This window comes from Falco naumanni, chromosome 6, assembly GCF_017639655.2.
Source record: "Falco naumanni isolate bFalNau1 chromosome 6, bFalNau1.pat, whole genome shotgun sequence".
NCBI lineage: Eukaryota > Metazoa > Chordata > Aves > Falconiformes > Falconidae > Falco > Falco naumanni.
In genome coordinates, this window is record NC_054059.1 from 64,723,674 (window position 1) to 64,736,926 (window position 13,253).

Here is a 13,253-nt window from a genome sequence, read left to right on the forward strand (position 1 = left end):
CACTGAGTTCTTCCTCTGAGCTGGTATTTTTCACACTTACATGAGTCTGAAAATGAATGCTTTTTAAAACACTAAGAAATACAATTGAGCGTGGTTTAGAGAGATGAGATGGTTTTCTTCCAGGGCAGACAAAGCTGCATCGAATATGTTCTAAGTAACGTTTCCTGTGAAGCAGGCCTCTGGGTGAGATCTGATGATAAGACAAGAAAGGCTCTGGCTGTATTAAATACATGTGTCATGCAAGATGTGTGTGGTTCTGTTAGTTTGATACTAGCATCAGAGGGAAGGGGAGCAGGACAGAGTGAGTTTTATACAACTCTTTCTTTGAGACCACAGCAATCTCCAGTAATACCAAAGGATTTCCTTGCCTAGGTTCTGAGTGATGAGACTAACTAGACTGTTTTCATGGCTTCACATGAGCCCTGAACACCAACTGAAATAAGAGATGACAACTCTCACTCACATGTGTCTGGTCTTTTGTTGTCATCTTGCCTACCGTAATTCTTGCCTACCTTTTTTTGCTTTCTGTTTTAATAGACATATAGCTGAGCTGACCAGGTTTGATTATTTTGCCAGTATCTGTGGACAAAAAGACAAAAACTAATGTCCTAAGCAGACCAGTCTTAAGCCAGCCAGAAACAGGAGCGTCTGAAGCTGCAGTTCCTTAACAGTTCAACCCCATTAAAAATGTTGCCACCTGTTTTTCCTTGACTGCAGTTACCTGTGTCATCTCTTGACCTAGTGCAGGTTCTTGTTGATCTTGCTGGTACTGTCCCAGTATTTTTTTTTTTTTTGGGGGGGGGGGGGGGGGGGTGTGATGCCAGCAGCCAGAACTATGGTGGTGGTTGATAGGCATTTGCCATTTTAGCTCCCTGATCTGGTTTACCACATTACCAGAAAAGTACCAGTGTTGGGACAAAGGAAGAGAAACGCACAGTTAGGGACAGGGAGGGTGGGACCTGGCATACTGCCAGTGTAGATATGCTTAAACTGTCATGATTGCAGCTTGCAGAGACTGTTCCACCTGTCATTTTCTCAGGTGGCTGTGAGTGGGAGCAAGCAACAGAAACATGGTGCATTTTCTGTCCTGACTGTTCTCTTTCCTTCTGTGCACGTGTGTTTTGTTTCCATTGAAACTTTCTAGGTCACAAAAATGGCAGTTGCAACAATCCCAGTCACCTCAAATAATGTTTTTTTCCCTTGGAAGTAGTTCCTTTTCTCCTTAGCTGAAGAAGATGTTAAAATGGAATAGTACTAAGAACAGATTGCAAACATTTTAAGGTTTTTTTTCCATATTTTTGTATCTCTTTAAGTTTTACAAGCCCTTTTCTAAAGGTGATTTTTTAAATTTTATTTTATTAAGCTATCTTGAATATTTCATAGTAGACTAAACAGATGTAACAGGAGATAGTCTTATGCATATGGATTGTTAGTTAGATGATTGGAGAACTCACTGAAAACTGAGGGGGGGGGGGGGGGGGGGGGGCGTGTACCAAAACAAAAACCCTAGCTTTTGCCAGTTCCAGTCCCCGACCACCTCATCACACATCTGACTTCATTACCGGACACAAATCAGTGCAAGGCAGCAGCAACTTATACTGCTGCAAAACTATACTTTCAAACTCGTTTGCAAGTGTCGTGGTTTAACCCCAGCCGGCAACTAAGCACCACACAGCTGCTTGCTCACTCCCTGCTCATCCAGAGGGATGCGGAGAATTATAAAAGAATGTAAAACTCGAGGGTTGAGATAAGAACAGTTTACTAGGTAAAGCAAAAGCCGTGCATGCAAGCAAAACAAAACAAGGAATTCATTCACCACTTCCCATGGGCAGGCAGGTGCTCAGCCATCCCCTGGAAAGCCGGGCTCCATCACACGTAACAGTTACTCAGGAAGACAAACGCCATAATGCCAGATGTCCCACACTTCCTCCTTCTTCCCCCATCTTATATATACTCAGCATGACATCATATGATATGGAATATCCCTTTGGCTAGTTCGGGTGAGCTGTCCTGGCTGTGTCCCCTCCCAATTCCCCATGCTGCTCCAGCCCTCTCGCTGGCAGGGCCCAAGAAAACAAAAAGTATACCCAGCAACAACTGAAAACATCAGTGTCCTATCAAGATTGTTCTTGTGTCAGAGCCAAAACACAGCGCTGTACTAGCTACAGCTACTAAGAAGAAAACTAACTCTTTCCCAGGTGAAACCAGGACAGCAGGGTGGCAGGGTCTTGTTAAAGCTGTTGGTTCTCTTAAGTTCATTTATAACATCAGTTAAAGAAATTGTACCTAATCCATTCAGTACAGTGACTGAATATGCAGTGCAGCAAGCTTTTGAATCATGATTTAGTTCCTTATAAATCACACAGCATTTTAGAATTATATGGGAATGTTCATTGATATTTTGGGATTTTCAGTCCTTTGCCACCCATGTATGTCATTTTCAGGTATTTTGGTTTTTATTGTGAATGGACACGGTGAATACATGGCCACTACTGCTTTTAAACTCTTACTAAAGCATTGAATAATACATAAATAGGGCTGTTTTTTTTCTCATGCTGCTATCTCCATATATGACATCTTCTGATGTCTTGTACAAGGTGAAAGTTCTTAAACTTGTTATTTTACACTTTCTGTACTACTTGTGGCATCATCAGGGAGAAAGCATGATACTCGGTGCAAAGCAGCAGACTTCTGAAATGGGCTGATTTAGATTCTTCCTTTGGTTCTCTTGCTGCCAAGCATACTCTAGTTACTTCTCATGGTCAAAGTCTTGGAGGCATAATTATTAACTTACACAACTCGCATGTGATTTCTTTGTTTTCCCAAATGTTGAAATAAAATTTCTGTGCAGATTCCTATGGAAAATGGTCATCAACTGCATATAATACTATTCTCTTCAACGTTCTGTAAGTCTTAACAAAAATACAGTTTAGCAAATGCTTGTTCACTGATTATAGCATGGCTGTCCATATGTATTGTTGCAGCCTGTTGTATATTTATTTTTTGAACCTGAGCTGGATGTTTCTTTTTTCCATAGATAAAAATCAGAAGTACTTGATTTTCAGTTATTAGAGCTAAGTGATGGGGAAACACATGGAAAAGTTCCACTATATGTGATATAAAATATACAATAAAAGTAAGAGTGTGGCAGTTTATTTTGGAAAACTAGTTGTCCATACTTTAAATTCAGGAAATGCAAGTGTGTATTTACACAGTTTTAATACACCCATGCTTATTCTTTATTTTCTAAATTATAATTATTATATCCAAATTGTTTTGCAGTATCGTGTGGAGTCTATGATGCTGCGTATTGCAAAGCCAATGAATTATATTCCTGTGACACCCAGTGTCCAGCAGCGAGCTCAAATGAAAGCCCTACAGTGTGTTCCCTTAATAATGGAGCCAGAATCTCGCTTCTACAGCAATGCTGTCCTCGTATTAGATTTCCAGTCGTTATATCCTTCCATTGTGATAGCATACAACTACTGTTTTTCAACCTGCCTGGGACATGTTGAAAACTTAGGAAAGTAAGTTGTTATTCTTCTCTCACAAACTTTGATTCCATAGAGACTTTACCATCTTTTCCCAGGTACTGAGAACCCTTGGTTGTCATTGGAAACAAGTGGGCATGTATGAATAGCACCATTTTCTGTTACACAATAGAGATGATAAAGATCTACTCTGTGGGTGGGTGCATGTGTATACACACACAGGCACACATATTCACATATCAATATGTAATTTAAATTAAATACAGAATTAGACTCCATTGTGTAAAAAATAAACAAAAAACCAAAAAAAACACCAACTCTGTATGTGCATGTGTGTACACCTATTTTATTATTGTGGTGATGCTAGTTTTAATATTGCTTCAGAATAAGTTAAAATGTTATATAAATCCACTACCTATTTTCAAAACTGGACTAGTATTATTCTGCTGTATGTTAATTATTGTTGTTCTCTTTTAACAGTCTTAGTTCACTCTGGTCTTAACTAATCAAAATAAGAAGATACAGTGATACTCTTTGTAGCATCTCTTACTGATTTTAACAGTAATTCTGTTAATCGGGGGAAAAAAATCTCATTGCTCATTGTTGTTACCTCTATATCACAATATTTGGAAGAATGGGAAGATGTATGTGATGATTGCTAGGTGTCACCATCAGGTTTTCAAGTTTCTGATTTGAAATTCTGAATTTGTAGGAAGAAAATACATGCAGTGTTTTCCTTTGCAAACATGCATGGTTTCCATAGGGGATTACAGTATGAGTACCTGCCTCCACTAACTCAGCATTTGGAAATATGCATTAACACAGAACAGATTTGATAAATTACACATGTGTTGGATTTCAACTGTTTATTACTACTTTATGGCTAAAGCCTTTTGCACGTAGCTGAGAAATTTAAAAACGGAAGTATGTTTGTTTAGACCTGAGATTATAATTGTGATTCTATCCTTGCTGGCATTCCCAGCGTTTTAACGTGAGTTGATGCTTTTGCTTGATGCTGCTGTAAATGAATGGTCTTCATATTTAATTTTTCTCTTTATTAGATATGATGCATTCAAATTTGGCTGTACATCTCTCAGAGTACCTCCTGACTTACTTTACCAGATTAGGCATGATATCACAGTGTCACCCAGTGGAGTAGCTTTTGTCAAGGTAATGATATTAGTGCTCTGTGACAGGTATTTTCACTTCCTGTTGGCTGACTAGCTTAAGATCAAATTGATAATTGTAGTTTATATTTTGCTGCAGTAAGAGCAGACAGAAGGGGGGGAGGTTCGGTTCTCATTTCCCAATGTTTTTTTGATATTCGTCAGTGCTGTGCTTCTGGCAGTTCAGGTAATAAAATGTTATCTTCATGCTTTCATTGATACTGAAGGCTTATTTCATCTATAATTAAACTGTATTTTACTAGTGCGGTTTGGGGATCAAACAGTAATTATCTGTGTGTAACACTTTGTTCTTCTCCTGCCTGTATAGCAGAATGCTTTCCTAGAAAAAGAGTCATCATTCGTGAGATGAAACTCCCTAACTTGCTTTCTGTTGTTCTCATTTTATGTTACATGTACTGCTGGCTGATTTGTAATGAATTAATAAATATGGCCTGGAGCTCTTACAAATAATTAGCCGCTCACCAGCATATGTATACGTAATGTAAAACAAAAAATGTAAGTGAGGAATATTTGCAGAGTTTTTTAAAAATAGTATTCCTTTAGTATTTAACATTTTGAGAATTATCAGTTAAATACTGAAGTCCCAGTTTAGTTAATAAGGTTATCTAAACATTGCGTTCGCAGGGCTGATGAAAGCAAAGAACAAAAAGCTATTTACCCTGCCCTTAAGAGCTTTGCCTGTATCCTAGGTTGCTTGTAATATTTGTGAGATGAGCCAAACCGCTGGTGCCTAGGGCATCTTGCGAATTAATTTGTCTTCTTAACAGTGATTATCTAATAGTTCTGGGTTTTGCTTTTACTCCTAACTGTTTAGGTTGGGCTTTTTAACATAATTTTTTTCTTTATTCCCTTTATGACAGCCTTCAGTAAGAAAGGGTGTGCTGCCAAGAATGCTAGAAGAAATCTTGAAGACTAGGATAATGGTGAAACAGTCCATGAAGGCTTATAAGCATGACAGAGCTATAACTCGAATGCTGGAAGCTCGTCAGTTGGGTCTTAAATATATAGCTAATTTTACATTTGGTTATACTGCTGCTAATTTTTCTGGAAGAATGCCATGCACTGAGGTAAGGGTTGCAGATAAAAACACAGAAGAACTGTGGAAAAGACAAAACAGTGTAGTCGGATAACACAGTATTATTGTTTGAAACATATTTAATCTAAATACCTTCATAAAAGCTGGTTTTATTTGCAGTACTGAAAATCAGCAACTTGGGATTTATTTGTGATTCGTTTTAATAAAAAAATAAAAGTGTTGTTTTTCTTCTTCCCATCAAAGGGCATTTGGAGTTGGCATGTCTGTAGAGCTCTCTCCAAAGGTAGATTGGATCACAGTTCTGATAGTGGAAATAAAATAAAACATTGTAGCTGTTTCATAGTTTTCATAAAAGGATTTGTCAGATTTGTAAAACTAGAGAAAATGAGCCTAAGCAATCTTGTCTTGCTCCTTACACTTTTAATATGCCTAGAGAAGTTCAAACCAAATTTTCCTTTATTTTAATTCTTTGTAATTTTTGATCACTCTTCCTTTAATTCTTGTTGTTGGGGGGTAACACAAGCAACTCGGTATAGTAATTTTCATAAACAATGCTTGATAAGCAAGGTTAGACCATGTTTATCAAGAGCTGGTATTGGGTTTCACAGTAGAATACAGGTTTTCAGTTTATCTTTTAACTTTGCAGGTTGGGGATAGCATTGTCCACAAAGCCAGAGAAACATTGGAGCGTGCTATAAAACTGGTGAACGATACGAAAAAATGGGGTGCTCACGTTGTGTATGGTGACACTGACAGGTAAGGCTTCTTACTGTCCTTTTTAAAATCTTTGTAGTTCTTTATAGATATATTTTTCTTTTGTCTCAACAGGGGTAATTAATGATACTGAAAAGAGTATCTGGACCCTCTTAGAGTATGTGGACTCTTAGAAAGCACTTTGAGGGTTTCCTTTCTTTTGAAAACTATGTGGAAAAGAAAGAGGGGGGAAGACTATATTTTTTCAGCTGTGAATTAATATAAATCTTATTTATCGAATGAATATTTTTGTGCCTGTTTATGATGCCATTTTTATTTTTGAAAATAGAGTACTTATCAATGTGCAATGCCTACTATATTGTACTTAGAGGAAAGCACTATTTTAAGCTTCAGAAGTGGATACAATTCAGAGGCAGCCACCAGAGCATTAAAAAGATACGATTAGGCTGCCTGAAATACATCATATAAATATCTCCTCTTTCTCGGTCACTCTTTCATCTAAATAATAGCCATGCTCCAGGCATATGCGTCTCTAGTGCAAGACTCAGATAATTTCTCAGCCATGGGAAACAAAGCTTGTCTGGCTATCCTTCCTTAACTTGTGAATCCAGGGACTGATTTCAGCCAGTTTTGATGAAAGACTTTAAAATTCAAAGATATTAAATTCACAGTAACTTCCAAAATAAAAAACTGTCGGAGAAAGGATGTAAAATCCTATTGCTGCCTATAGTGGAGGAAAAAGGGGGCACCCAGAGCTCTTTACGGTTCTCTCCTGGGAACTTGAAGTTTTACAGCGCCTGGGAGCAGTGATGTTCTCTGCTTCACCAGAGTCACAGCATTTGTCATGCCTTTGGTGCTCCTGATCTCATACCAAACACTGCAGTTTCTCAGGTTTTTTGCTTTTCTGTCTGAAGGAAGGGAACAGGATTGATAACAACATCCCTGCCTTGCTACCAGGAAACTATTGCTTATAAGTTTCAGGAAATATGTTGAACAGACTTGTGCTTATTTCCTATGTCTCATTTCTCTAGCATGTTTGTACTCTTGAAAGGAGCCACAAAGGAGCAGTCTTTTAAGATTGGTCAAGAAATTGCTGAAGCTGTAACAGCAACAAACCCCAAACCTGTTAAACTGAAGTTTGAAAAGGTAAAAGGAAAACATTTTGTGTCAAGTGTGTTGGGTGAAAATATTGTTACCCTAAAAAAAAAAAAAAAAAAAAAAAAGTGAAGATAAAAGATATTTCTGGACAGTAACATAGTATAAGAATATACAGCAGTTGTGTGCTGTACTGTTCCTGCGGTTACATTGCAAGCACCGTAATGCCTCAGGGACCTTGTCAGAGGAGCACTGCAGCATGAGCAGCAAAAAGAAGTATTCCTGCTTTCACATCAGGATGCCTGGTGGCCTGTTGTGCTGGCAGCACCAGGCAATTTGAAATGCCTGTCTCATCAATTTTTGGAAACATCACCTTCAGTTTTGTATTATATACATGCAATCAAACCAACGTGTGCAACTTGCTAGAGAAAATGTGCACCATCCCTTGAAGTGATTCCAGTGTGTTTAATTACAAGCCTGATACTTATTATTCAGCCAGCCTTAGCACACTTCAGGATATGTCCATGTGATACATAGACATATAAAATGAAGAATCATAAAAATCCATTCAGTAGGGAGAAGTGTTAATGACAATAAGCCTTCTGTAGAAGAGCAAGGCAATGTGATACTAATTTTGGTGGAAGTTTATCACTAGAAAGTCATTAGCAATCAGTTCAGGTGCTCTAGGTATTTTCAAGGTACATACCTGACTCAACAGGTTCAATCAGAATTTGTAAGCAAATTGCCATTTTTTGCAGAAAATACAGTAGAAAAATATTAGCAAGAAAAGTCAGGATACCTCTGGAAGGCACGGCATTTTTTACCTCACTGACTAATGTACAGGAAAGCTTCCCACTTTGAGGTAATTCTGTGTCATTAAGCTGAAGGAGTAATTAGCCAGCAAAAAAATACTAGGTGTGAGGATATACTTGAGAAGATGTCCAAGTGCCCTTATTCACCTCTGGGTCAAAATACTGAGTACTCACCTAGGGTAGCTTCCTAGCACAGGAAGGGGAAGATGCCTCAAAGCTGGAGGGAGCATCAGTCCAAGAAATGGGATACCTGTGTGCAGGACCTTCTTCAGCCTCAGGCGGTCTAAACTCTCACTGTTCCTTCTTCCATGAGAGCCAGGAAGACACGGTGTTATCCTGGTAATACGTTGTTCTCCATTCTTTCTTTTAAAACTGGTAAGGGATACTGATGCAATCAAGAGAATGAAGTAAGAGGTTGGAGAAAACAAGGAAAGGAGAGCATTACCCTAAAAATCCATTCATGAGGAAACTTGTTCTCCAAGCATAGGCATTTAAAAAGCATGCTTTCCCCAAATCAAGATACTAAATGATTTTAGGCATCTCATAATTAGATGAAGTTTGAAAAAAGAAAGCCACTACTTTTTCTGGGAAAGTTTTCTTCTCTGTTGTTTAAAATGTCTTTTTTTAAGAAAGAGAGATGATACAGTTACATTAAAAATGCTGACAGATGCAATCCAGGCAAGTAAGGGTACTCGAGTTGTACCGTGTGTCACTTTTCATCTGAGCTTCAGGTTTCTTAGCCTTTACAGCTAGATGAAATACAAAGTGATTTAAGAATGGAACACCACTGAATCCCAACTTCCTCAGCCAACCTTGAACAGTCCTTTGATTTATTGGTTTTAATGATTTAAACAAACAAACCCCAAAACACAGCAACAACAACAAAGTATTCCTTAGGAAACCCTCCATATTCAGAGCCACCTTGTATTCACAACACATGCCAGACTGGGCTATCTTCTTTCTAAACATTCCAGGTCTACTTGCCATGTGTCCTGCAAACTAAAAAGAGGTACGTGGGTTACATGTATGAAACACTGGACCAGAAAGACCCAGTATTTGACGCAAAAGGCATAGAGACAGTCCGAAGGGACTCCTGCCCTGCCGTTTCCAAGGTAAAATGCTCCTGCATTTCTTACTGAATAAAGTTATAGTATTGTGTTATTTCATTGTATGTTTGTCCTTTCTCAGGAGTTTCTAGTCCTTGTGAGTTTGCTGAGACTTTGTCTGTTTTTCTGGTATGTTCCATTGGAAATATAAATTGAAGATCTTGCACAGCCTTATAAGGACTTGCACTTTCCATCTTAACTACTATCTTTCAGCCCCTAAAATCTCCATAAAAAGCCCTCAGCCCCCTGTAAGTTCTCTAGAAGACCATTCTTGATCCAGTTCAACTGGAAGTGAGTATTAGCCCAAGATGATGAGGCACGCTGATGTCTGCTAAATAGCTCACTACATAAATCTAGTTTAGCTAAGAATTCATTTAAAATAAACTTCCTTGCCTGTTTATTTTAAGCTGTGTATTGGGGGGGTTAAAAGAAAAAGCTCTTGTTCTTAATCTAGTCAAAACAAATTTATGCCATTAAGAAAGGTAACCACTTAGGAGGATTTACTTCCATTTTTCTTTTTAATCCCAATGCTTTTGTTTGCCTGGGTGGTCAGAAAGTCATGGCAAAATATTTTAGATGATGGGGAAAAAACATCTTCCCTCGTACTCTGGAAAACCTCTGTAACTGTTGAAACAGTCTTGGGTGCCAGGGTATGGATAATGTCGTGAAAGCTGTGTCAAACTGAGGAAAAAGTTGTCCAGTAATGTGTTTATGAATGTCTTTGAGTGGAAGAGAATGCAGCCTTTTGTCACATTAACATTCTAGTTCTGCTGCTTTTTCTAAGTGGTGTATTAATATTTCCATGGAATTTACTGAATTATTTGTAATTAATTATTTTTTTAGTTAAACGTGTTTTTCTCACCTTTCTCCTTTGGTTGTAAAGATACTTGAGTGTTCTATCAAGCTGCTATTTGAAACACGGGACATAAGTCAGATCAAACAGTACGTTCAGAATCAATGCATGAAGTTACTGGAAGGAAAAGCCAGCATGCAAGACTTCATCTTTGCAAAAGAGTACAGAGGGAGCTCAGCTTACAGACCTGGGTCCTGTGTACCAGCCCTGGAAATCACAAGGTAACGAGTTTAACAAGTGCCAATCATAGATATTTTTTCTCTTGACCTTTGTACTGCTAAGTTACGAGCAGCACTGAGATGTCTCCTTCAGCTACTGTTGCAGTGGTTGGCTCTGACTTTCTCCTGTGTGTGAAGAGGCATCAGGCATCAGATAGTCCTAGAAAGCCATTTCATAGTCCTGGGAAGAGCCACACAGGCTGAAGAGTAAAGCCTCTCGTCAGGACACTGTAACAGTGTATTCACTGCTGTTATTTATGCTTTGGTTTTTGTACAAAAGCTCAGCTCTCCAAGATTGCCCATTACTCGCGGCTCTTAGATATGTTAAAAATTGTAATAGTGATTTGTCTCAGTGCTGTGAAACACATTACCAGGCCTAATTTTTCATTCTTTAAAAAGTACCTTACTTGAAGTTAGGGTTTCAACCTGTTGATACTGTTTATCAGTAGTAGACAATGTGATCTGGCACATTTAGCCACTTTGCTTAATACAGAAGGTCTTCAAATTAAGCCATGCTTTTTAAATAAAATACAATTCAAAGTTCTGGATTTATACCTGCTTCAAATTGAATTGTCCTTTGTTTTCTGGGTACTTGAGCTCTTCTTAGTACCCTGGCTGCTCTTCATTAAAGTATTTCTTTAGGGAAGGGGTAGCTAGAAAGCAACCTGTGTGCAAATCCAAGTGACTTGAAAGAGAGCATATCTTCAGGGCTCACGTTCCAAGTTCTAAAATTTGGGTCTGAGCACGACACAACCTAAAAATGGAACAAATTGCTCCTGCGCTTCACGTAATAGGCACTAATTTCAGTCGTCTGGAGAGCTGATATAATCAGATGGGGGAGTTCACAAGCAAATGAAATAACGATGAATTTGTCTCTGGATGCATTATAAAGGCTGTTTTTAAACAGGAGAATGCTTGCCTATGACCGTCGCTCTGAACCACGAGTTGGGGAGCGAGTGCCCTATGTCATTGTGTATGGCATGCCCGGGCTGCCCCTGATACAGCTGGTGAGGCGGCCCATCGAGGTCCTGCAGGATTCCAGCCTGAGGCTGAATGCCACATACTATATCACCAAACAAATTCTGCCACCGCTGGCTAGGGTGTTCTCACTTATTGGCATAGATGTCTTCAGCTGGTACCATGAGTTGCCACGGGTAAGTGTTTGAAAACAAACAGATTACAAACACAGTGCATCTATAGTGTTTGGGTTTATTGTGACCTTTAATGCAATGAGGATTATATGAGGCAACAGCAAAGGTTATTTCACAAGGCAGTGTTTTATGCCCAGACGTGCAGACCTGATTGTTAGATCTTCCATGTGGTTTTTTTCACGTAGTAAATCAGGGGGGTTTGGCCAGCCCTTCTGCACAGGGTTGATCACACTGTCATCATCTATATTCTGAACCCTTCCATAGTTCAAAAGAGTATTTTGCCCTAACTGTTTTTCCAAGATGTTCTGAAGGTCTTTACTCTTTATAGAAAAGGTGGTAATGCCACAGCAGCAGGAACACTTTTTAAAAAAATCTGTATCACTGGAAATTTAAAATTAATTGTATCTAAAACTGACTTTCCTAAAAGGTAAAGAAATTATTGAGATGCAGGAAGAGAAGTGTTAAATAGCTGGATTTTAGTTTGTGATTCCCCTGACAAAAAAGGAATGGTGAAAGGCAATGTATCTGTGTAGTTTGATTACTCTGCTTAGCGTGGACTTGTGCAGCATAGTAGTACATCGTGTTTCCCACTACAGACTTTTAATATAGCTTTGATTGACTTCAGTTCTGCTGCTTTTCTCTACTTTTCCGATGGCACTCTGACACTCACCTTAAGTATCTCCAACAAGCTGCTCTAAAAAAGCAGAGAGAGCCCTGATTTTCTGCAAGGCCAGGGAGTACCAGGAGGTCACAGGGAGCAGAGCAGCTGGGTGTTTGGAGCAGAGTGTGAAGGATAGCACGAAACGTGAGTCATGAAGCATCAGGAGCAAGTGCAGAGAATGAGCTTATCTGGGCACTGGGGCAGTGGTGGAGCTTTGCCTGGGGAAAAGGGAGCATCAGCTAGAGCCACGGTGGCAGCGCTGCAGCTGGGACTGCACTGGCACAGACACTGGAGGGGAGGCAGAGTCTGGAAGGCTGCCAGGGCACAAATAATTGTGAAGTAGATCAGCACCCTCAAAGGAATGACTGCAGGAGGCAGAGTTTGAGATGAGAGCAGGAATTTAGCATGTGACTGAGGATTTCCTTCGTTTTTCTGGTGAGATTTCCCTGTGAAATGGGGCGGGGGGGGCTCTTCTGTGTTATCTCTTCAGGGCAAATGCTACGCTCTTCAGCGTGGTGCAGTCCATGTTAATGATTTGTGTGTGAACCTGTGCCCTACAGGCTGTGTTGCACTTTCAGACTCTTCTTAAAAATAACCTAGGAAATAAGGCAAGCTGCTCTCTTGAAAGTTCATTACCTCTGCTTTTTTTCTTTAAACAGATTCAAAAAGCTGCCTCAGCTGCCCGCAGTGAGCTAGAAGGACACAAAGGTACAATCTCCCAGTATTTCACGACCTTACACTGTCCCGTCTGTGATGAACTGACCCAGTATGGGATCTGTAATAAATGCAGAAGCCAGCCGCAGCATGTGGCAGTGATTCTCAACCAAGAAATCCGAGAGCTGGAGCGTAAGCAGGAACAGCTGGTCAAGGTATGATTAAGCATTGTCAGATGTCTGTCAGCCAAAGACAGGGACTGAAATTTCAAAGCA

At 39.4% G+C, this 13,253-nt stretch overlaps 1 protein-coding gene across 1 annotated transcript in view; it reads left to right on the forward strand.

Moving 5' to 3' along the window:
- REV3L (REV3 like, DNA directed polymerase zeta catalytic subunit) overlaps window positions 1-13,253 on the forward strand; it is a 123,841-nt gene that overhangs the window by 107,040 nt on the left and 3,548 nt on the right. Inside the window, exons 23-31 of the mRNA XM_040597762.1 lie at window positions 3,283-3,527; window positions 4,553-4,661; window positions 5,539-5,745; window positions 6,361-6,470; window positions 7,460-7,574; window positions 9,310-9,447; window positions 10,325-10,515; window positions 11,420-11,666; window positions 12,984-13,193. Of these exons, the coding sequence (XP_040453696.1) occupies window positions 3,283-3,527; window positions 4,553-4,661; window positions 5,539-5,745; window positions 6,361-6,470; window positions 7,460-7,574; window positions 9,310-9,447; window positions 10,325-10,515; window positions 11,420-11,666; window positions 12,984-13,193 (1,572 nt within the window). The remainder of the gene's footprint in view (window positions 1-3,282; window positions 3,528-4,552; window positions 4,662-5,538; window positions 5,746-6,360; window positions 6,471-7,459; window positions 7,575-9,309; window positions 9,448-10,324; window positions 10,516-11,419; window positions 11,667-12,983; window positions 13,194-13,253) is intronic.